Source organism: Carassius carassius, chromosome 47 (assembly GCF_963082965.1).
Source record: "Carassius carassius chromosome 47, fCarCar2.1, whole genome shotgun sequence".
Classification (NCBI taxonomy): domain Eukaryota; kingdom Metazoa; phylum Chordata; class Actinopteri; order Cypriniformes; family Cyprinidae; genus Carassius; species Carassius carassius.
In genome coordinates, this window is record NC_081801.1 from 14,573,150 (window position 1) to 14,596,669 (window position 23,520).

General features: G+C 38.1%; 3 protein-coding genes across 4 annotated transcripts; 2 read left to right on the forward strand and 1 right to left on the reverse strand.

Moving 5' to 3' along the window:
* The first annotated feature begins 1,918 nt into the window (after positions 1-1,918).
* LOC132130834 (N-acetyllactosaminide beta-1,3-N-acetylglucosaminyltransferase 2-like) lies at positions 1,919-3,438 on the forward strand. Its single transcript, XM_059542659.1, has one exon. The coding sequence runs from the start codon at positions 1,919-1,921 to the stop codon at positions 3,242-3,244; it is 1,326 nt and encodes a 441-aa protein (XP_059398642.1). The 3' UTR covers positions 3,245-3,438.
* Positions 3,439-5,251: 1,813 nt separating this feature from the next.
* Positions 5,252-17,298, forward strand: LOC132130832 (U4/U6.U5 tri-snRNP-associated protein 1-like). Its single transcript, XM_059542656.1, has 20 exons — positions 5,252-5,771; positions 7,746-7,800; positions 7,903-7,958; positions 8,520-8,646; positions 8,765-8,870; positions 8,985-9,062; positions 10,944-11,043; positions 11,181-11,323; positions 11,493-11,699; positions 13,457-13,569; positions 13,647-13,789; positions 13,927-14,051; positions 15,504-15,668; positions 15,819-15,929; positions 16,018-16,105; positions 16,198-16,288; positions 16,383-16,518; positions 16,627-16,716; positions 16,868-16,989; positions 17,077-17,298. The coding sequence occupies exons 1-20, from the start codon at positions 5,528-5,530 to the stop codon at positions 17,093-17,095; spliced, it is 2,319 nt and encodes a 772-aa protein (XP_059398639.1). The 5' UTR covers positions 5,252-5,527; the 3' UTR covers positions 17,096-17,298.
* Positions 17,299-18,317: 1,019 nt separating this feature from the next.
* On the reverse strand, positions 18,318-23,491 carry LOC132130833 (endothelial PAS domain-containing protein 1-like). 2 transcript variants are annotated; one of them, XM_059542658.1, is made up of 14 exons: positions 23,264-23,491; positions 21,434-21,687; positions 21,252-21,370; positions 21,081-21,165; positions 20,919-20,995; positions 20,664-20,839; positions 20,478-20,584; positions 20,045-20,192; positions 19,768-19,955; positions 19,603-19,676; positions 19,233-19,480; positions 19,061-19,133; positions 18,685-18,802; positions 18,318-18,609 (listed from the first exon to the last, which is right to left on the reverse strand). In XM_059542658.1, exons 1-14 carry the CDS (start codon positions 23,362-23,364, stop codon positions 18,344-18,346), a joined length of 2,034 nt encoding a protein of 677 aa, XP_059398641.1. In that variant the 5' UTR covers positions 23,365-23,491; the 3' UTR covers positions 18,318-18,343. The 2 variants fall into 2 exon arrangements, with proteins under 2 accessions (XP_059398641.1, XP_059398640.1); XM_059542657.1 differs by having other exon boundaries at positions 19,576-19,676.
* Between the last annotated feature and the right edge of the window lie 29 nt (positions 23,492-23,520).

The following is a 23,520-nucleotide window of genomic DNA, read 5'->3' on the forward strand; positions in this document are numbered from 1 at the left end:
TACATTTGGTTCTGAATTGCATACAACACATTTTGCAAAGCAACAATGTGCAAAAATGATCTTGCATTGCTAACAGCTAACAGCTGAATGCAAGTATGCCCAGTAGCCAAGCACCAGCAACTGCATTTACATACTTGCATCCTGTGTTGGGGTAACGCATTACAAGTAATGAGAGTTACGTAATCAGACTACTTTTTTTTAAGTAACTATTAAAGTAATGCATTACTTTATAATTTACAAGAAAAGACAAAATAGATTTAATATTCCCCAGAATTAATAAAATCAATGAAAACAGATTATGCAAACCTGCAATAATTAAATGTTAACACAAAAATGTAAATTTATGTATTTAATCCCATTTTGTTAACAAGTGTCTTTCTTGCTGAACTTCAATAATGTAATTCAAACATACTAATCAGCAAAAATTACATTAGACAAACCTAACTTTTGTGTTTCTTTTTCTTTCCTTTGTGTGTGTGTATGATTGAGAAGAAAGTGTTGAACTTATCCTATAGTTCATGCAATTCAGAATGGCAGCATGCAGCTGAAAGTTTTGTTTGTCTTTTTAATTTACATTTCCTTCAGACTGGGGATTATTCATTTCACTGTTGGTGTGAAATGGCTTTTACATTTGCCAAAAATAAAACTTTTTATATTAAATAAACAAGCTAGCCCAGGCCATTTGAGAAAAGTAACGCAAAAGTAATTACTTTTCATAAAAACTAACAGAGTAACGCAATATTGTACAGTTTTACTTTTAAAAGTTTTTTTCCCCAACATACTCAGATTTTGAGGAATTTTATATTTTATATAATGACATATTCTATGCATTGCCAAAATGGCTTAAACATTGTTATCTAATGATTATTTTGAACTAAGCATCCAGTCTTTGTGTTTTGGGGCACATTTCACTAAATGTCTGGAGTCATCTAACATGTTGCCCAGCAACACTTAATTTTAGGTTCAAAAGAAGCATTACTGATTAAAAAAAAAAAGAACACAATGAGCTCAGTGGTGCTGATGAAATTGACATACCTCAATCTTAGCCTTATACAAATATAAGACAGGGATTATGCAAAGGATTTACATGTAATATAGGTAGGTGTGGCTTATGTGCCTCCTCACCTGTGGCATGCAAATGTTCTCATTTAGTACCTGCACCTGTGAAGAGGTTAAGAAGCAGACCTTCTCTATGATTTAATTTCAACACTGTACTGACATTACCAGGACATAATGTTTGCACAAGAAAAGGTCAATTTAATAATTAGAAATTCTTGGAAAACACCACCATCGGCATGAAAAAACACTGGGGAACTCTGAGGACTTGTGAAGAAAGGATGGGGACTGCGTGGGGAGAAGATTCTAGATAACTGCATTTGCTAAAACCATCAGCGCAACTGAACATCTGATCTGAAGGTAATGTGAATGTTTTTTTCTGCAGTATTACAGAAGATTTTGTAAGATATATTATTATTTTTTCAGCTAAAATCTGAACATGTTCTTAGAAATTAGTTCTTATTATTTATGTATTTAATTATTGATTTAACATGCACTGGTACTGAGTATGTCAGTTCATATCTATTATGAAATAACATGAAATCCTAAAATTTTGCAGGAAATTATCTTCTCTGTAAAAATGTATTTTCCTAGTAAGAAAAAAAAAATTATACATGTTATGTGCACCTGACATTGCCCGGTCAGGTGCACATAACATGTCTCATGAGGCAAAACCATGGAGACACAGTTCTTCAGAGACTTCCTCCTAATGGCGGAAGTTCTAGTATTTCCCTCTAATAAAAAAAGCTTGGCCTTTTCTGAGATTTCTCACCACTCACTGAACTCAGCAGTAATTCACAGAAATTTACACTGACTCATAACTGTATTGTTCCTCTCAATGTCTTTCATTTCCTTCCAGTCCATGGCACGCACCAGATGCAATGGAAAGATCCTATGTCTGTGTTTCTTGCCTTGTGTGATGGTAAGTCACCTGTTGGTGTACATCATGGTGTTCATTTTTGTAGCCATCTCCTACTCCCCTCCACTACCGCAGCTGCCCCTCCATTTCATTGCCACTGGAGCCTCTGCAAACTCTGGAGCTCTTGCATCCCATCCAGTGCGGCCCTTCTGGAATCTCAGACTAGAAGACAGGGCACTGTGGAACCGCCTCCAGCACATTTGGGATAGAGAACACAACCCCATATTGAGAGTTAATGGCACGAGTTCCATGGGTCCAAGCCTTGATGCAATACATCTGCAAGAGACGGGAAAAACTGGTGCCTGTGAACAAGACGAAACTTGGGCGTCTCACCTGCCTGACTTTAGCACCCTTCCTGGTCAAATGAAAGATTTTTTACTGTCAATGCACTGCAGGCATTACGCTATCCTCATGAACCAACCCAACCTGTGTGCTGGGCAGGATTCTAAAACACCGTTCCTTCTGATGGCAATCAAATCACAAGTTGGAAACTTTGAGAACAGGCAGGCCATCCGAGAGACATGGGGCAGGAGCGGTCGAATCCGAGGGGACGGTGGAGGCAGAAGCTGGTTCGTACGCACCGTCTTCTTGCTTGCGAGACAGGACACAGAGACAGGGCCTCATCCAGACCTAAGCGCCTTATTGAAGTTGGAGAGCAGCACCCATAGGGACATCCTCATGTGGGACTTCAAAGACACTTTCTTCAACCTCACCCTAAAGGATGTCCTTTTCTGGGACTGGCTTTCAAAGCACTGTTCTGATGCCCACTTCATTTTCAAGGGAGATGATGATGTGTTTATTAGGACTAAGGCTCTGCTGGACTACTTAAACAATGCTGGAGTACAAAAGACGCATGAAAATAAAACAAAAGAATGGGACAATTTTGTTGTGGGGGATGTTATTGCCAATGCTTGGCCCAATCGGCAACCTGATACTAAATATTACATACCCGAAAGCTTCTATAAAGGAACGTATCCGGCCTACGCAGGAGGTGGAGGGGTGGTTTACACTGGTGCTTTGGCCTTACTTCTGCGGGAGGTCTCTCGTTGGGTCAGCTTGTTTCCTATTGATGATGTTTACTTAGGAATGTGCCTTCACAGGCTTGGGGTGTCCCCCACTCATCATCCCGGATTTCTTACCTTTGATCTTCCAGAGGACCTGCGGGAGAAGTCGTGTGCATATCAAAATGTTATCCTAGTCCATAAACGCACTCCAAAAGAAATGTTAACCCTGTGGAAGGAGCTACAGGTTCCTCCTCATGGGTGCTAGTGTAGACTTGTTCATGAACTCAAAGTAAGGTAAATGATGCCGCAGGGACCCAGACTGAAAGTTATTTTCATTTTTAACCACAAGGTATTTCGCCAGTTGGGCATATTCATTTGCCTAAAAGGCCTTAATTTTTCTGTGATGTTGGGTTGTGCTCAGGGTTAAGTGTGCAGTGGTTATTATAAGGAGATCCATTTTGGGTGGCAAGACGGTAGACAAGCTAAAAATAGAATACAACATGGTTGACTTGATAAGGTTCTTAATATGATGGTTCTTGTTCTATGGGAATGAGCAAGAATAAATCTAGAAAGAATATCTAGTGGACAACTGTAGAGTCTCATGATGTTGTTGTTTTAAGTTTGTGGCCCAAATAGCAGGTATCTCATAATGGAGTGAATCAAAAATTTGCGACCAACATAATTCAGCCTTGTATTAATAAGCTCCTGGTTCAAAAAACAAAAGCTTTACAATTCTATTCTAAGCGTCTGAGAGAGTTTGTAGATCTTCCTGTTATTGGACACAATATTTTTACACTTGGAATGTACATGCATTTTCTGCTCTGTGTCATTGTCACATGTGTCATTTTCTCTCGTTAGCGTAAGAATTGCTGATGTGAAAACGGCTGGAAATAAATGATTCAAGAGTATCTGGATTCCGTTTTGGAGATCACCAAGATCGTGGTGTACAAGTGCTTCTCAGCAAAATGATATAGATGCCGGAAAAACCCCATAGACATTAGTGTCATCAGGTTTTGGCCTTGTGGGCATAATTATAGCCTGGTGTTGTTGGTGGCTTAATCTGTATTACAACAACAAAACATAATAATAGAAAATAATGAATGACAGTAATGAACAATGTTTGTACATTGATCTGTTTCATGAAATTCAATTTTAACAGCAGTTTATGAACTCAGAGTTTCATTGTTTCACTTATTATAATATTTGTTTTCATTTGCATCTCTGTCAGTCTATGTTTACTATTAATAGTCATCCTATGTTTACTATTAATAGTCGTCCTCCAAATTTATGTCAGTTATCATGCCAAATGAAGCTTGTATTTTCTTAATTATGTTATGTAAAATCAGATATTGAAATTAAAGCTGTTAAACACTCTCACTTCAGCTGGTGTTGTTTTTTATTTCACCAAAGCAAAGCAAAACAACAACAACAAAAAATTATATATATATATATATATATATATATATATATATATATATATATATATATATATATATATATATATATATATATATATATATATATATATATATATATATTGAATTGCTTATAATCTTAATAGATAATCATTCTTACACTTACACTGGTTATATCATTTGTTTGATTTTTTTTATTGTACTGCTTTGCATATTCTTCAAATTATGATGCAGCTTTTGGCATCACTGTAAAACAAATTTTAAAAAATGAAGTTGATCTTTAGAGATTTTTAGTCAAGTTTTTAACTATTTTGTCTTTTAAAATTTGTATAATTTTTTTTATGATAAATGTTCATATATCCTTCTTTGGATGTGGTTTCCAGAAAAGGGTTGTATTTTTGTTTTGTATCTTTCTAAGGAGTTTCTCCTCACCTTGCTCATCAGGGAGTGTGAGGCGCTATTTTCTGTAAAGTTATTTATTGCTATTTAAGAATATTAATTGTGAAACAAAAGGTGCTATACAAAACTATTTGAACTGAACTGAAAATAATTCTAACTTCATCTAACATTTATAAATCAAAGTAATTATTTTCCAGGTACGATTTTACAAATATTTTACAATGACAACATAAAACCCAGTTAATCATTTTGCAAACTAATACATTTAACGAAATGCAACATAAAAGCCAGTTATTTATTTTTTTAAGAAATACTTAAAAAAATGGTGTTATAAAAAAAAGTTTCTTACAATATTATTCGCATACAGTATAAATTAGTTTTATAAATGAGGAAAGCAGTCTTTCTCGTCTTTCTTACCTCCAAACCAGTAAGTGGCGCTGCAACTCACTCATTGGCCATTTAAACCGGAAGTTGTCAGTGCGCATCGCGTTCATAATACGATTGAGTTGTCGCAGTAGTGCTAGTCGTGTTTTGTTAGTATTAACATTTGACCTGCCCAAATAATTACAAAATGATGCCTTACTAACAACGCTCATAATGTAAGTTAGCTTATGATGTCTGTGTACTGTTGATATTACGTAAGTATTTACTGGTTCTCCGTGTTATAATCAACTGAAGTGCGTTAGATAGCACTAAGACACAAATAGCACATTTAGTCCGCAAACAGACCCGATATGGGTTCATCGAAGAAACACAAAGAGAAGGAGAAAGACCGGGATCCAGAGGACCGGCACCGTGAGCACAAGAAACACCGTCACAAGGAGAAGGACCGCGAGCGAGAGAAGAGAAAGAGATCCCGCTCCAGAGAGAGGAGCAGCCGGGGAGCAGAGAGAGACAGGAGCGGTAGAGCAGAGAGGAGCCATGCGGAGCCAAGAGTCAAGAAGGAGAAGCCTGACACTGCTTTCGAGGACAACAGCGGTCAGTCATTCACAAACTAGACCTAACGTTACAGGCGTTACTAGAACTGTGTTGACTTGCTGTTCTGCACCACTGTTATCAACATGTACAGTCGTGGCCAAAAGTTTTGAGAATTACATAAATATTGGAAATTGGAAAAGTTAATGCTTAAGTTTTATAATAGCAATTTGCATATACTCCAGAATGTTATGAAGAGTGATCAGATGAATTGCATAGTCCTTCTTTGCCATGAAAATTAATTTAATCCCAAAAAAACCTTTCCACTGCATTTCATTGCTGTCATTAAAGGACCTGCTGAGATCATTTCAGTAATCGTCTTGTTAACTCAGGCGAGAATGTTGACGAGCACAAGGCTGGAGATCATTATGTCAGGCTGATTGGGTTAGAATGGCAGACTTGACATGTTAAAAGGAGGGTGATGCTTGAAATCATTGTTCTTCCATTGTTAACCATGGTGACCTGCAAAGAAACGCGTGCAGCCATCATTGCATTGCATAAAAATGCTTTCACAGGCAAGGATATTGTGCTACTAAGATTGCACCTAAATCAACAATTTATAGGATCATCAAGAACTTCAAGGAAAGAGGTTCAATTCTTGTAAAGAAGGCTTAAGGGTGTCCAAGAAAGTCCAACAAGCGCCAGGATCGTCTCCTAAAGAGGATTCAGCTGCGGGATCGGAGTGCCACCAGTGCAGAGCTTGTTCAGGAATGGCAGCAGGCAGGTGTGAGCGCAGCTGCACGCACAGTGAGGCCAAGACTTTTGGAAGATGGCCTGGTGTCAAGAAGGGCAGCAAAGAAGCCACTTCTCTCCAAAAAAACATCAGGGACAGATTGATCTTCTGCAGAAAGTATAGTGAATGGACTGCTGAGGACTGGGGCAAAGTCATATTCTCCAATGAAGCCCCTTTCCGATTGTTTGGGGCATCTGGAAAAAGGCTTGTCCGGAGAAGAAAAGGTGAGCGCTACCATCAGTCCTGTGTCATGCCAACAGTAAAGCATTCTGACACCATTCATGTGTGGGGTTGCTTCTCATCCAAGGGAGTGGGCTTACTCACAATTCTGTCCAAAAACACAGCAATGAATAAAGAATGGTACCAAAACACCATCCAACATCAACTTCTTCCAACAATCCAACAACAGTTTGGTGAAGAACAATGCATTTTCCAGCACGATGGAGCACCGTGCCATAAGGCAAAAGTGATAACTAAGTGGCTCGGGGACCAGAATGTTGAAATTTTGGGTCCATGGCCTGGAAACTCCCCAGATCTTAATCCCATTGAGAACTTGTGGTCAATCCTCAAGAGGCGGGTGGATAAACAAAAACCCACTAATTCTGACAAACTCCAAGAAGTGATTATGAAAGAATGGGTTGCTATCAGTCAGGATTTGGCCCAGAAGTTGATTGAGAGCATGCTCAGTCGAATTGCAGAGGTCCTGAAAAAGAAGGGCCAACACTGCAAATACTGACTCTTTGCATAAATGTCATGTAATTGTCGATAAAAGCCTTTGAAACGTATGAAGTGCTTGTAATTGTTTCAGTACATCACATAAAAAACTGAAACAAAGATCTAAAAGCAGTTTAGCAGCAAACTTTTTGAAAACTAATATTTATGGTATTCTCAAAACTTTTGGCCACGACTGTACTTTGAAATGGCTGAAATATAATGAAAGCGTGTTAAACGCTCTGAAGGAGATACCAGAATACTATTACATACGAGACTTTAAATGGAAACTCTTAGTACTGCAGCTAATGATATAAGGAACTGTGGCTGCATATCTATACAGCATGTCTTAACCTGTCTATGTAGACAGCTGATTGAGTTTTGATACACAGCCTTTATCTTATTCTCATTTCTGACTAATGTTCCCCATGGTAGCCATACATCTCATTGTCCCAGCTGAAGTAATCCTCACGGCTTTGATGGAAGTCTTTGAGATCGATGGTGCTCATGTTTGTCAACATCTTATTTTGCAGAGCCAGGGCCCAAATCTGCCGGCGGTGATGCTTCGCTCAGCATTGAAGAGACCAAGTAGGTTTTGTAGCATACTGTTATTTGAAATTGGAGGGAAAAAAATAATAAATTTAAATATAATATATTTTTTGCTAAATGCTATTGCCTTTTGTTTTGCAGTAAACTAAGAGCCAAACTAGGTTTGAAACCACTTGAACTCAATGAAAACAAGAAAGGTAAGAATTTGATGATCGTTAAATCAAAGTGCTATTTACCATTATACATTACCATACAAAAGTTTGAAGTCATTAAAAAAAACTATATATATATATATAATGCTTTTATTCAGCAAGGGTACGTTAAATTGTTATAGCTGTAATTAAAAAGTGACAGTTAAAGCAGTAAATCCTGAAAAAAAGGATCACAAAGAGAGAAAGAAGGAAAAAAAATAAGCAGCACAACTGTTTTCAACATTGATAATAACAAGACATGTTTCCTGAACACGAAATCAGCACATTAGAATGGTTTCTGACGGATCGTGAGACACTTAAGGCTTTGCCATCACAGGAATAAATCACATTTTAAAGTATATTCAAATAGAAGACAAAAGTTCACCATATTACTTTTTATACTATATTTGCTTTGTTGTACTATATTCACAATATTTGATCAAATAAATGCAGCCTTGGCGAGCATAAGAGACTTCAAATATACTGATCACATACTTTTAATGTGAGTGTACACATCTTATTTTAAGCTTTTTTTTCTAAATCTGCTGTTCTTTGATGGTCGCTCAGAGACTGGAACGAAGGAGGAGCCCCTCCTGGCCGAGGCCATCAATCCTGTCCACATCAAACAACAAGCTGAGATGAGAGAGAAACTGGCTGCTCTCAAAGAGAAGCGTCTGCTCAATCAGAAACTGGGGTAGGCAGTTTTTGCCTTCTGCAAAAGATCACTAAACAAAACGTCTACTATTGTAATTATATGTTAGTCAAACAAAATCTTACTAATGTCAGCCTATCTACATCTCTTGTGTTTTCAGGAAGGTGAAGGTGCTTGGAGACGAAGAACCATGGCTGGACGATACAGTTGCTTGGGTGGAGAGGAGTCGCAAACTTGCCAAAGAGAAGGAGATGGCAGAGAAGAGGGTGAGGATAAAGAGGATAGACAGTTGTAGAGACAACCAAATGACTAGCTTTATGTTTGGCTTGGCATTTATCAGTCTTTTTATTTAGTTTTCTGTGTAATCCCTTTCTTAACAGGCCAAGCTCCTAGAAGAGATGGATGAAGAGTTTGGTGTGAGCAATCTGGTAGAGGAGGAGTTTGCTCAAGAAAAAAGGGTGTGTGACCTTATTGATGCTTTCTAACTGTTCCCCAGTCACAATACCCCAAATGACAAATAGTTATGGATAGTTCAATTTAAGTTCCATACATTTAAAATAAATGTTTTACTCACAAATAGCAATTTCTAACCAATAATATATTTTAAAGGTTGGCATAACTGCAAAACTTGATGCATTCTAAAAATTTCTAAACATTTTATTAGGGATGCACCGAATATTCGGCCACCGAAGATTTTCGGCCGAAAATGGCCCAAAAGAGCATTTTCGGTTTTTGGCCGAAAGACTTTTATCACCGAAACAACACGGCCGAAATGTTGTGATGATGACGCAAACAGAAACCGCGACCTGAACGTGCACCTGCATAGCGCAGACCACGAGCTCCCCGCGACATTCACTTCACACCAGTGAGAACATTCTCTCTCTTCTTATTCCTTTATTCGCAGCACTAAAGCGTCTCCTAACAAAGAGATTGAGACGGACCACGAAGTGAGAACAAAGAAAGGTACAGTCTTATAGAGTCTGTTAGCACACGTCTCACTGAGATCTTTTCGGATCCTCTGCACTTCATCGCGAATGTGCTTGATCCGCGTTATAAAGATCATTACTTGGATGCGGAAATAAGGCAGCGCGCACGAGAAATGATACAGGCCGCGCTGGATGCGGAAAACCCGCGTGGAGACGGAGAAGCGCCAAGCGCAGGAGACAGATCAGAGCGCGGAAAAAAGACTCGTCTCTTGGCATTCACCCTCGTTGTCTGATATTTTCAGTGAAATTCTGCAAGAAAGTGCCTCAAATAATAATACATTGGCTATTGTTCTAGTTCTTAGGCTACTATATATGTGACATTTTATTTACAGTAGCCTATATATATATATATATATATACAAACACACACACATATATATATATACATATACATACATAATATCAGATTGTAGCCATATTTCTGCTAGATTTTCTGCTAGATTTCTGCTTTAATTTGATAAAACAAATTATTTATGCCCTGCCCCTATTTAAATACACTCTCTCAAATATTTCTCAAATGTCAGGCAGATGACAAGCTCAACTGCTCAACAGCTAGATGGTTATCTGTCTGAAGTCCCCATCCCCAGAAGTGATAACAGTCTTGCCTACTGGAGAAGTAATGCACTTTCTAGTCCTACAGAGAACAATTTCAAATGCACTTGACCTAAATGCACTTTGTTTTTATGAGAGAACAGTTCATTTTAAAACCTTTCTGCAGGCCAGTAGGCCTGTACATTATTATTTAATATTCACATGAGTGGGATACATTTTTAGTTTGAATTTTATTTTATACTGTGCATTGTTGCAATGTGCTTAATAAATATTGCATAATTTGTAATTATGTATTTTTATGTTTTTTATAATTTATGTAATTGTAATTATCTTTGAAACTTTAATATTAATTTATGCAATTGCAATGTCTTAATTTTAGTAAAGTTAGTACATGGTCATAGCAATAAATGCAATGGAATAATTGGCATAATTTCTTTCGGTGTTTCGGTTTCGGTTTTCGGCCTTGGTTTTCTCTTTTTCGGTTTTCGGTTTCGGCCAAGAATTTTCATTTCGGTGCATCACTACATTTTATTAATGTACATGACTTTTCCATGTCTAGAAATCACACTTTTAAGATTAGACTTTCTCATATATTTCAACTTGTTAGAAATGACAGATTGTGAGGGGGTGAATTAAAATAAGAAATAGCTCAGTTTGAAGCTGTTTTAGCTCATTTTTATTTAGTCTTATTTAAATCCATCTTTAGGCCCCCTTCAAAGTTTACTGAGAAATGTTACCTATTATCATAGGACTGTGTTTCTGTTTATGTGTTTATTTGATTGATCTGTTTTTACTGACCAGCACGCATATAGCTCACGTGATCTCAAAGGGCTAAAGGTTCAACACAAGATGGAGTCTTTCAGAGAGGGGGAAACAATTATCTTAACTATTGAAGACAAAGGTGAGCTAACATGATCACGCTGAATGTAGAAAAATGTACTTGCTATAGATGAAAAAGCATCTGATAAATCACTGACACCACCTACACACACACTCGTGGGCGCACTCAAAGTTTCCCTGTGTGGGTGATTTTCACAGGCGTTCTGGAGGAGGAGGAGGACGTGCTGGTGAATGTGGGTCTGGTGGACAAAGAGAAAGCAGAGAAAAACGTGGAGCTAAAGAAGAAGAAGCCAGATTATAAACCTTATGAAGAAGAGGAGAGTGTGGATGACATGGTCACTGTAAGACTGCATCTGAAATTCCAAATTCTCTTATTTAAATGTCAAATTGAAGTCTCACATGGCCAAAAATACCACTGATACTTGTCAATAATTAATTAAGATTAGTCTGCTATGTGATTTCCTATTCATTAAATGTAACATGTATACGTTTTCTTTGATTTCTCTTCAGTTCAAGCCAAAGTCTGTGCTGTCAAAGTACGATGAGGAGATCGAGGGGGAGAAGAAGAAGAGTTTCAGGCTCAGTGCTGGAGGTTTTGTGGGGGGTGAGAGAGAGCGGGAGCTGCAGACCATCAGAGAGAACCTGCGCAGTCAGGCCCAGTCTCTGGACATGCCTGTTCTCACCATCGCCAGTGAATACTACACGCCACATGAGATGGTGAGAACAATCTGTTTAAGTGCACTGGGCTTTAAATTAGAGCTGAAACAACGAATCGATTTAATCGATTAAAATCGATTATTAAAATAGTTGTCAACTAATTTAGTCATCGATTCGTTGCTAAATAACTTTTATTTGCCGTAAGCGGCTCATTTCGTGCATATTTCAAATCTGCGGTGACCAAAGTGTGGCAGTAATGAGCCACCGGAGGTTTTACTCAGCCAGTACAACAGGAGAAGTAGCGAATAGCCAATAGCTGGCCTTGTTTTATGTCACGTGCTTCCCGAACAGCGTCTCTGCAGCCATAGACATCATATGATGTCTATGTCTGCAGCATTCAGCGTGATGTGGGAGTACTTTACATTGAGCCTTTAAAAAAGAAGAGTAACCTGTAAACTCTGCACTACTGCACTGTTTAAGGGGACGTTCACATATCGCGTCTTTTGCGCGCTCAAGTTCGTTATTTCCAACACCGCACCGCATCGAGTTAAAAACATCTCAACTTTTCAGAATGCAGCAACCGCACCGCGGGTCATGTGACAAGAACTTCATCCTTTCCCGTAACAACGTTAAAAGCTCAGTCAAGATGAAAGGAACAGCTGATCATAGTTGTATATGGATTTCCATTTTGAAATAAATTTAGTAGCAGAGCTACTGCAAGCGATTTTTTTGAGCTGCAAATCCATTTATCCTTTGCTGAAATTTCCGCGTCTTCAAGGAGAGAGCACGTCATGGTTGCTTAGCAAAGGCAGACGCCTCAGGGGCGCTTCTGCGCGAGCGCTTTGGAAAGGAGAAAGCGGTGCGCCTAGCGTTTTCCACGCGTTTTTAGGCGCGATTTGTGAACGGCCCCTAAGACTTTCATTTGTGCAGATTCTCCAGTACAATGTTGTTGGCAAATGTTTAGTCATAAAAGCTGATAACATTGCTTTTTAACAGTTAACATTTTAAAGCTTTACAAACATGTTCTGTGATCAGTTTGTCGTTTTCCAGTTCAAAATTCAGTCGTGCAGCCTAATTATGACTGAATGAGAGAGGTAAATGTAGATATTTGAAATGCACTTTTTTTTTCTAAGTATTATTCACTATTAATCACTTTTTCACACAGCAGGTTTTTTGTGTGTGTCCTATTTTTTTTTTCTGGACAACCTTCTGATGGATTTTACTTTAAATTGTGAGTTCCATTCAGGTTTCATGCCATTGGCACTTTTTTTGAAGGATTGTTTACAATTTCACAGCAAAAGCTATAAAGCTGTTTCACAGTAAATAATAAAATACAATGCACTGCAATTTTATTCTGTTTTATCCTTATTCTTCGTGAAAATATGTTCTGAAGATTCCTTAATCAGCTTTGTTCGGGATGTTAAACTACTTTAGGAGCTCTAAGGACTGCCATGGTGAAAACATTATTTGAAATCTCCTTGTGAAATTTGCTAGAGTATGGGTCAGTGTTCTGATTGCAGAAGAGTTCGACAAAGGATTACTAACACAATAAAACAACTCCAGGTATATTTTTGATGAGGATATGACAGTGCAAAATGGTTAAAATCTCTTAAATCTATGCTGAATGATAAAGACCATTTATTAATAATTTACTTGGGGAAAAAATGGAAAAAACTAAAATATAAGTACATAAACCGATTAATCGATTAATCGTAAAAATAATCGACAGATTAATCGATTATCAAAATAATCGTTAGTTGCAGCCCTACTTTAAATTTCATTTCATTCTTGACTGACGTTCATTTGTGTGACATCAGGTGGGCTTTAAGAAGACCAAATGCAAAGTCAAGAAAATCAGAAAGAAAGAGAAAGTACTCAAGATTGATGACCTCATGGTGGATGACACTCGAAGCTCCGATTTTGGTTCCAGGTAAAGTCTTCACGCATTTGCTGTTTAATACTCCTGCGACACCAGTTATTTCAAACAAAACCGCTTCTGGCACTTAGGTCTCGAGGCCGAGGTAGAAAGCGAGCCGATGAGGAGGGGGTGGAGCATGGAGGTGTTGCTAAAGAAACCAGCAGCAAGGCCAGTGATGTCCTCCAGCAGTCAGATGACATCAGAATGGCCGACATGGACATTAGTGATGATGGTAAGAGAAAACACGTTCATGTCTAAAGTTAAAACCTGTTTTTTCTTTTTCCTAATAGCATCTGCTCTTCCTTTGAAATTCAAATGAATTGCATCACTGTTCTCTGCACCCACACTCTTTCTCCTTGTCTATCTCAGAGGACTTCACCCCTCCAGAGCCTACTGCATTAGAAGAGGATGAAGCTGAGCAGGAGCTCCAGAAACAGCTTGAGAAACAGAGGAAACTCAGACAAAAACAGATGCTCAAGGACTCAGGAGAAAAGGTTGGGACTTTCAATATCCTGAAGTAAATGTATATTAGGGATTCACTGAAATTTCGGCATTTTCGGCAATATGCCGTGCCGCACTGTCCAGTAGTGTTCAGCGCACAGGTTTCACTCTCCCTCTTGCCGTCTTCATTGTGCAGTGTGACGCTCCATTCAATTATCTGCTCTATGAATGTACGCTCTATAAATGTAATGAGTTGAAATAGAAAGTCTTACAAAATGACTGTATATTTTGTGTGTGTGTGTGTGTGTGTATACAGTACAGACCGAAAGTTTGGACACACCTCATTCAAAGAGTTTTCTTTATTTTCATGACTATGAAAATTGTAGATTCACACTGAAGGCATCAAAACTATGAATTAACACATGTGGAATTATATATGGAATTATATACAACTGAAAAAAGTGTGAAACAACTGAAAATGTCATATTCTAGGTTCTTCAAAGTAGCCACCTTTTGCTTTGATTACTGCTTTGCACACTCTTGGCATTCTCTTGATGAGCTTCAAGAGGTAGTTACCTGAAATGGTCTTCCAACAGTCTTGAAGGAGTTCCCCGAGAGATGCTTAGCACTTGTTGGCCCTTTTGCCTTCTGTCTGCGGTCCAGCTCACCCCTAAACCATCTCGATTGGGTTCAGGTCCGGTGACTGTGGAGGCCAGGTCATCTGGCGCAGCACCCCAACACTCTCCTTCTTGGTCAAATAGCCCTTGATGCCTTCAGTGTGAATCTACAATTTTCATAGTCATGAAAATAAAGAAAACTCTTCGAATGAGAAGGTGTGTCCAAACGTTTGGTCTGTACTGTATGTACATACACACACACACACACACACACACACACACACAACCAAGATATGTTTACATTTAGTCATCTAGCAGACGATTTTATCCAAAGCGACTTAACAAAATGAGGATAATGGAAGCAATCAAAATCAACAAGAGAGCAAAGCTATGCAAGCGCTATAACAAGTCTGTTATCTTAAAGGGATACTCCACCCCAAAATGAAAATGTTGTTATTAATCACTTACCCCCATGTCGTTCCAAACCCCTAAAAGCTTTGTTCGTCTTTGGAACACATTTTAAGATATTTAGGATGAAAACCGGGAGGCTTGTGACTGTCCCATAGACTGCCAAGTAAAATGGCTTCTATATTGTATCTATTCAGAATACAGTCCATTTATGAAATATGCTTAAAACAGCTCTTCTACTCCTGTTAGGGTAACTTCAAATAGGACTAAGCAATGACATTGAAATGTAGGAAATCGTAGGTTGCTCTTTAATTTTGATCTTCACTTTATGTGTGTGTAAAATAAAATATAACAAATGTTACTTTATTTAAAAGTAGTTTTTTTTAGATATGTTTTAATCCTATGTTCAATAATACTTATTTTTAATAATGTTTATTCAACTGTTTCTTCTGTATCTTTCCTTGCATTGGTGTTTTTCAGGTGGCTGAGCAAATGAATCAGTTGGTGAATGTGCAAGATGATGAAAACGACCCAGACAAAAAGAATAACATTGTCTTTAATGCAACCTCTGAATTTTGTCGCACTCTTGGAGACATCCCCACCTACGGGCTGTCAGGAAACCGAGAGGACCAAGAGGATATTATGGTATGCAGCATCCCAACCCGGTTCTGTTATAGTTCTCAATGGCCTCCACTACTATTCTGGATGAACTGCGTTTTCGCTGCCGCACTGCACTTAAGATATATAGTTTCACTTGTGGATATTAAATGTGTCTGTTTTTTCTGGGTCATAAAGGACTTTGAAAAGGATGCTGAGAAAGAAAGAGGCGGACAGTCAGACTCTGATATGGATGACAACGTGGGCTGGAGCACCGTCAACCTGGATGAAGAGAAAAACCAGGCAGATGTGAGTCTTCTGCTCGCCTCACTGACAGCAATTCAGCTGGACTGAAACCGTCACTTCATCATGATTTTTCTGTTTTTTTCTGTCATAGATCTCAACAGCTTCCACTACTATTCTGGATGAAGAGCCCATTGTGAACTCTGGTCTCGCTGCCGCTCTACTTCTGTGCAAAAACAAAGGTGAGATATCAACCAAATCTGATTTTGAACTGAATAGAATGGGTAATAATGTCAAATTTATTTAAAAAAACACATTCACTTAACTCTTTCAGGACTGCTGGACACACAGATGCTGAAGGTGGCTCGTGTCAAAGCCCCAAAAGGAGCTCTCCCAAATGATAACTACGCCATCGAAGACAAGATGTATGTAGATGTAGCAAAACTTTCTCCAGTGGTTGTTTCTGATTTTTTTTAAAAAAGGCTAAGATTTTCCCATTTCCTTTTCTTTGCACTGCAGGAATATTGATGACAAGTACAGCAGGAGGGAGGAATACAGAGGCTTCACTCAGGATTTCAAAGAAAAGGATAACTACAAGCCAGACATCAAGATTGAGTACGTTGATGAGTCTGGTCGCAAGCTCACCCCTAAAGAGGTCCGTGCACATGTGGTTCTCAACCAGCCACATCATCATTAAATAAATCACTACTTCCTCCTCCTGAATTATCTGTATTAGTGCTCAGCCTTATTTGTCGTCCTCCAGGCTTTCAGACAGCTGTCCCATCGTTTCCATGGGAAGGGCTCTGGCAAGATGAAGACCGAGCGGAGGATGAAAAAGCTTGAGGAAGAAGCGGTATGTTTTTTTTTTTTTTTTCTTCTTTTTTCAGATCACCAAATATTTAACATGAAGCACCATTAACTGACACTTTAAAGTCATTAAGTCTTAATTCCTGATTCTGGTAGGGTCATAAAAGTCATCATCTCTCATGTTTGTTTTCCTGCAGCTGCTGAAGAAGATGAGCAGCAGTGACACTCCTCTGGGCACCGTCGCTCTTCTGCAGGAAAAGCAGAAGTCCCAGAAAACTCCTTACATAGTGCTGAGTGGCAGTGGGAAGAGCATGAATGCGTAAGTGTCTATTCATGATTTCCATTTCAGCTATTATGCTCGATCTACATTCTATTTGTTAATTGCTTTCTTATCATCTTTTCGCAGGAATAACATTACAAAATAAATCTGGATACTGGAACCAAACAGGTCTTCTACTCCACTCATCTACTTATTTTAGTAAAATTTTAAAGCTGAATAGTGGCAGTCAGTATTGTTTTGAGTTTAAATTCACACCTCTTCATTTTATTTCTTGATTCATAGAATTTTCTGTAGAACACTTTATTCTTTGTTGGGGGTTTTTTTTTCATTAAAAACTGTTGCGATGAAGCTGGTCTAATATTATTGATTTATGTATTATAACAAGCATCTACTGTTTTTCACTTAAGTTCCAGTATCACAATGGTTTTACACGCTGCATTGGCATCTTACATGGATCAGAATCTCTTTGAGTTTTATGCAATTTAGTCTTGATACTAGTGAGTTCTAGACAGCGGTCATTTCAATATGGCGAAACACATTTGAGGGGGTGTGACCCGCATCATGTATAATTAAAGCACGGTTTATGGAAAACTATGAGTGGAGTCTTAATTGCACACCATTCAGATGAATACAATTTATTTCTCAATGTGCAAAACTTTATTAAATTAGCCTGAAACTACTATGCACTATTAGTAGGTATATTAGTATTCCAATTCATAAAATGGAAACAATATGTGAAGGGAACACCAAAGAGTGCGAAACACACTCTATATTGTTATTAAAAATAAAAATGCACATAACATAATTAAGATATGAAAAATAGTGAATTGAAACACATTTGTGTAAATTCTTAATTCATCAAAGTTTCTAAAATATGTTGAAATACTGCACATCAATTGTAGCAGATGCAACTTCACAATTGCTACTAAAGGCCTGTTCACACCAAGAGTTCTAACTATAATATTAGCATTCACACCAGAAGATACTGATGCTCTATTTAATGTAAGTGTGTGTGCAGTCTTGTTCTCAGCTGCTTTAAATGCTCAAGCTTTTTACCGACTTCAGCTAAAAAAAATACAAATTTCTGAAAGTGATTCCAGTGATATTGTTTCTCTATGTCGTTATCGTTACAGTTGATTATAGAATAATTATGACTATAGATTGTCGAAAATGGTGTGAATAGGCCTTAACACTGCAACCTCAGAAGTGAATGAGAGGTTTGAGTGCACAGCCCAATATTAAATAAATAAAAAACTTTACCGCACTCGCACAGGTTTCAGTAAAGTACTCTTAAGGCAATGCTTGCAGGTGTTGTTATTATAAAGATGCATTGTGTATGTAAGTAAGAAATTGTATTCAAATGCACATTGTTAATGTTCTATTTAGTTTTATATCAGCACCAGGGCAGTCTTGAGGCCACTTGGTCCAGAACAGCTATAATTTCTGTCCCTTGGAGCAAATATGATGTGGGGTCAAGAGGTGCATTGACCTCACACTCCCACCCGCTCAACACAGGCAGAGTCAATGGTGCTGCGGGCGCTTTTACATCAGCACGCTGTCTTCTGTTCTGAGGATGATAATAAGGATTCTCTGGAAGTGATCTGAACTTTATTCCAAATGTATCTAGGTCGCTGCCACATGACCTCGGTGTTGATCCATCTAGTGGAAATGCCAAAAATGTGTAATGTAAATTAAGAAAATATAGTTTTATTAAATCGGGGACCGATTTCTTACCAAAACTCCAGCGTGTTCTGTTGGGATGTTGTAAAACTTTCAGCACATCCTCGCTCCTGTGATATGTCTCACTTTCAGCAGAGAAGAACGGATAATTATGCTGTTTATAATTATAAACCTGAAAGAAGTATTTACTCCAATTACTTCATGACAACTTTGTTTGAAAGTATTTTCAGGGCTGCTTACACTCATAATATTTTAAATATCTAAATATTCAAAGACAATATTTTATCTCTTTTAGACATTTCAGACACAGTATTGCTGGTTATTTTGTACATTTTTGGAACTAGTTTCATGAAGTCGAAGCAGAATCAACAGGCTAGAAGTAACGGTAATATAAAAGTTATACATTTTAATGCACATGAGCACAGTATACCTTCGAAATTCTGTTCACGAGATCTTGGCTCTCATTCCAATGCTGTGATGACATCAGGTTAGTATTGCTGATCCTATAACAAAATAAATGTAGTAGTGTTTATTAACGGTTTGTGAAATGCATAAAGAAGCGTTACTGTACAACATGAAATAACCTTTCTTATTAGACACACCTGTGTGCTAGAAAATAATGCCTGACACTTTGTTGGGGATGTGTAAGGCTCTTTTCAGGCAGAAAGACTGTTCCCTTTGAATTTTGCAACTGAGGGTCCAGTTTTTGATGTGGACTATTTAATGATGGTCCACACATGTTTAGTTCGGCGCTGTCCTCTGTCTCCTCTAATATGGGAGTTAGCAGGAAGTCCTCTCCGTGCATCGGAATGTATGGAGCCAGACTGTCTAAGTCTAACTCGCACAGATCCTACAGTAAAGCACAGCACACAGGAAGGTTTTCCACAACCACATGTACTAAAATTCACAAATGTGGGGTCAGTAAGTGGCATTAACATCTGTTACCACAGTAAATGTTGGAAGGGTACTCACACAAGTGAACTTGCAGCACTCTTCTGTGTTATGTGAGGTCTCTGTACAGTCCTGAACTTCCTGTATGTCACCCTCTGAGCAGAAAAACAGAATTCATTATTGTGATAAACTGGTTGTAATATTTGAAAGGTCATTTAATGTGATATTTCCACATGTTAATTATACCTCTTTGGTTTCGAGGTTTTGTAGGACTATCGTGCTCATTTGATTTGGTTCTCAGGGTGCTTTTGTCCTGCTGGGCTGCAGTCAGTGGAAAAGAGGCAGGCTGGGATTCTGGGCGAAGGGAGTCACGTAGTTTCAGAAGTTGTTCTGTCTGCTTCAGCAAATATGTCAAATCAGGCTGCTCCACTCCACTACAAAGGAACAAAGTGAATTTTTTTTTAATTAAACTTCCTGTGAATTGAACCCATTGCCTTGGCATTTCTAGTGGCAGTTTTCTAACCTAAGAATGTAATTGATGCAGACGACACTCTCTGGTACACCAGTATGACTGTTGCACACCAATGATGCGTCTGTCTCTGCCCACACATAGCCACCATGTCCGTGCAGCAGCCGATATTTACCTGTCGACACCTGACCCTTGGAAAGCACTGTTCCAGAAAGATATTTGAACACTATTAAAGATATTCTGTTATTTCATTCACATGCCATTCCAAACCTGTATGATGTTCTTTCTCCCATAGAAAACAAGAGTTTACAAAAAATACATGTAAATAGTTTGACTTAAGACATGACCTGACTTAAAGACAGTCCTATGGGTTTGGAACGACATGGATTTTTATTTTTACATTTTTTTATTCAACACATAAGGCATAATAAAAAAAGTCAAAGGAAGCATACAAAGTGGGAAACAGATGACAAGATATTCCTCTTACAGTGAACATGTGCCTTGCGCATTCGCTGGCTGTCGGATGGATGATAGTACTGGTACACGGACTGGCCCATCAGCTCTGTGTCACAAAAGCCGGTCAACTTCACAACCCTGAGCCAAAAAAGAGCTTCAAATGTGAAGACGGCCCACAGAGGGTTAAAGCATTAAGGTTTTTGCCTGTCTTGCATACCTTGAGTGGCAGTAGGTGAATTTCATGTCTGGACTGTGTACGCTCATAAACGTACTCATATTCAGCGCTGCATTCAGTTCACTGATCTCCTGCATGGGCAGGACCCTGCACTGAAGAACTAGACAACTGGATCCAGGTGTGGCAGATGACCTTTTCTTTCCAGTACACTGAATAATCTTCAGAGAGTCGAAGATGCGAAAACTATGATTGTGTGGTCTTTTGGAAACAATGGAAAGGCAAAAAAAGCATTCTTACTTTCCAAGGAGTCAGCTTCTGGTTCATCACGCTTTTTATTCTGAGGAACACTTGACATTCTTGCTGTCCTCGGTTTCCTGAAATATTAGAAGCCAGTCAGATCATAAACCAGCCTGGACGAGCATGGAAATTGAACTGATCTTTTCAGCGAGAGGTGCTCACCGATCAGTCTTGTGAGAATATCTTTGACCTCCATCTGATCGCAAGGATGCAAGAACTCAAACAAACTCCTCCCGATCAAATCCATCTGGAAGAGAAGCGTATGAGATTTCCTAATGGTGCCAGTAAAGTGATTCCAAGTACATGCAATTGACTTGGTTTTAGTTTCATCACCTGGTTAATTCCAGTGTGTGTGGTTACGCCCTTAGTGGTGAAGATGACCTTGCCATTCAAAGACAACAAAACCACAAACCCTCCGAGAGCAGAATCTAGCAACTCCCTCTCATGAGATACTCCTACAATCACAACGGCCTTTAGAAAACTTGCTTTCTTTCAACCCCCTTTCTACTTTTAACTTTTCTTTCTACCTGGCGAAGGAGAAGAGGACTGTGTCATCATGGGCAGTGCACAGGAGTCTATGGTGTTCATAAGATCCCTCAGGTGCAGGTAAGCGATTGTGAGACGAATGACTGATGCTTTGTCGCGCTGGCCATCCATACTCGGGTCCAGAGGCAGAAGAGCAGTTAATTCCTTGAACAGCTGACCCTCCTTCCTCCTCCTGCTCCGTGCCGCCAAACGAGAATGCGCTTTTCTCAATTCTGTGCAGACCCTGTATTTAAAGTTTGAGAATTTGAATAACCACAAAACATAAACATTTTAAATAAAATTGATTTGCTATGTCAGTTCTTTGCTACAGGTTTCAGAATGACAGACTCAGAACGCATAGTACATTTACATGCAATATTCATTTTGTACAAAAACATTTGCATTTAAATATTTCATGGACTAGGTTTAGTTTTTACCATAAGCATGCAAACATTGTTTTTGGTTGTATGAGCATGCTGCCATTTGCCTGAATCTCTTTTAGTGTCATTTAGAGAATGGAACATTCTAAAGCCACTATGTACCCTGAAGACAGAGAACAGCACCAGTACTAATGGAAAAAGAGACGTCATGACTGCGTCACTTTGTCTTATCACTACCAAGCCTTGGTGCCTGCAGTTTCTGATACAATGTCATGTCTTCTGAGAATACATTCCCACATGCATTTATATGCTTTTTGCGCTCGCTTTGAAATTGCTTTATCCTTTATTGCATTAATTCTTAATGTTTTTTTTTCTTTCTTTCTTTGTTTTGCCTGAAAAGGTAAACAAATAATGGTAAAACCAATTGCTGATTTTGCAACATGAATCCATTACTTAATATTGTATTTTTTTTTTAACAAGAATAACAATTAAATTTTTTTAATATATATAAATATGCACTTTTAGGTAAATATATTAATGGACTATCTGGTGGCATTACTTTTGCATGCCTTTTATTAAACTGCTGTTTTGTTGTTTGAGTATTAGCTCAATATTTTACCCATCTGCAAAATGCACTATGCAAAAGGCATGCTTACAGAGGGATTTCAGTATATTTGACTTAAAATGCTTGTTTCCCTTCCCTTTTAACCATTGTCGTCTACTGATTAAAATCAGACAAATTAGTTAAAAATGAAATCAAAATAGTTTTTTTGGTCCCAGTTTCACAGGTTAGTTCTGAAGAATGTACTGGCACTTTTTGCAAAAATCATTCATTGTTCATTCAGCTTCAATGTATTAAGCATTGAATGATATTTCAAACAATGACTTATTCATTCAGTTATTTGCTATATCTTTCCACACAGCAGACTCAGGATGCATAGTGTGTCTACTCACAATATTTATTTTGTACAAAAATATCTGCATTTCCCATTGACTAGCTTTAGTTTCTGGTGAATTAAATAAAGTTATGGACTATGTGGTGGTATGCAAATAATTGTAATAACATTTTTTTATAACTTTTTCATAGTGCCGTTTTGCAAATGCCCGGTTTGCTGTTTAGGCATTATCTAAATATCGGAGTAATTTGCAACCACACTATGCAAACTCCATCATAGCAAGGATTTGCATGCCACCAGAAAATTCATAACTACATATAATTTAAAATAGAAATATCCTTCCAAGTTAAGCATTTTATGTTTTTCCTCTAATTAAAATTTGTTAAAAATGAAATATAAATAATTTTTATAATAAATTATTTGTTCCAAATCCTCAGAATAGTCGAAATAGTTAAATGATATATAAAACATGTCTACATTCAATGTTTGTTTTACACAAAAAGCTTTGTATTTGCATCTGACTAAGTTTAGGTTTTGTACTCACCTCCTTTTCTTCTGCTCAATGAATATTTGCTTTCTTCTAGCTTTTCCATGACACTCTTTACTCAGTTGATCCCTAACCGTTACCAAATGCTTTAAAGTCATTTTAAAAAGGTAAGATGACTCAAAGCGATCATGTGCTCATGTCAGGCATGTTACCACCGGGGGGTTATGTTCAAAAAACGAGCAACAGACATACTCACAGATAACTGGCTGTAATCTCTGGGCATGTTCATGTTTATAACCACTTTCTCTGTAGGG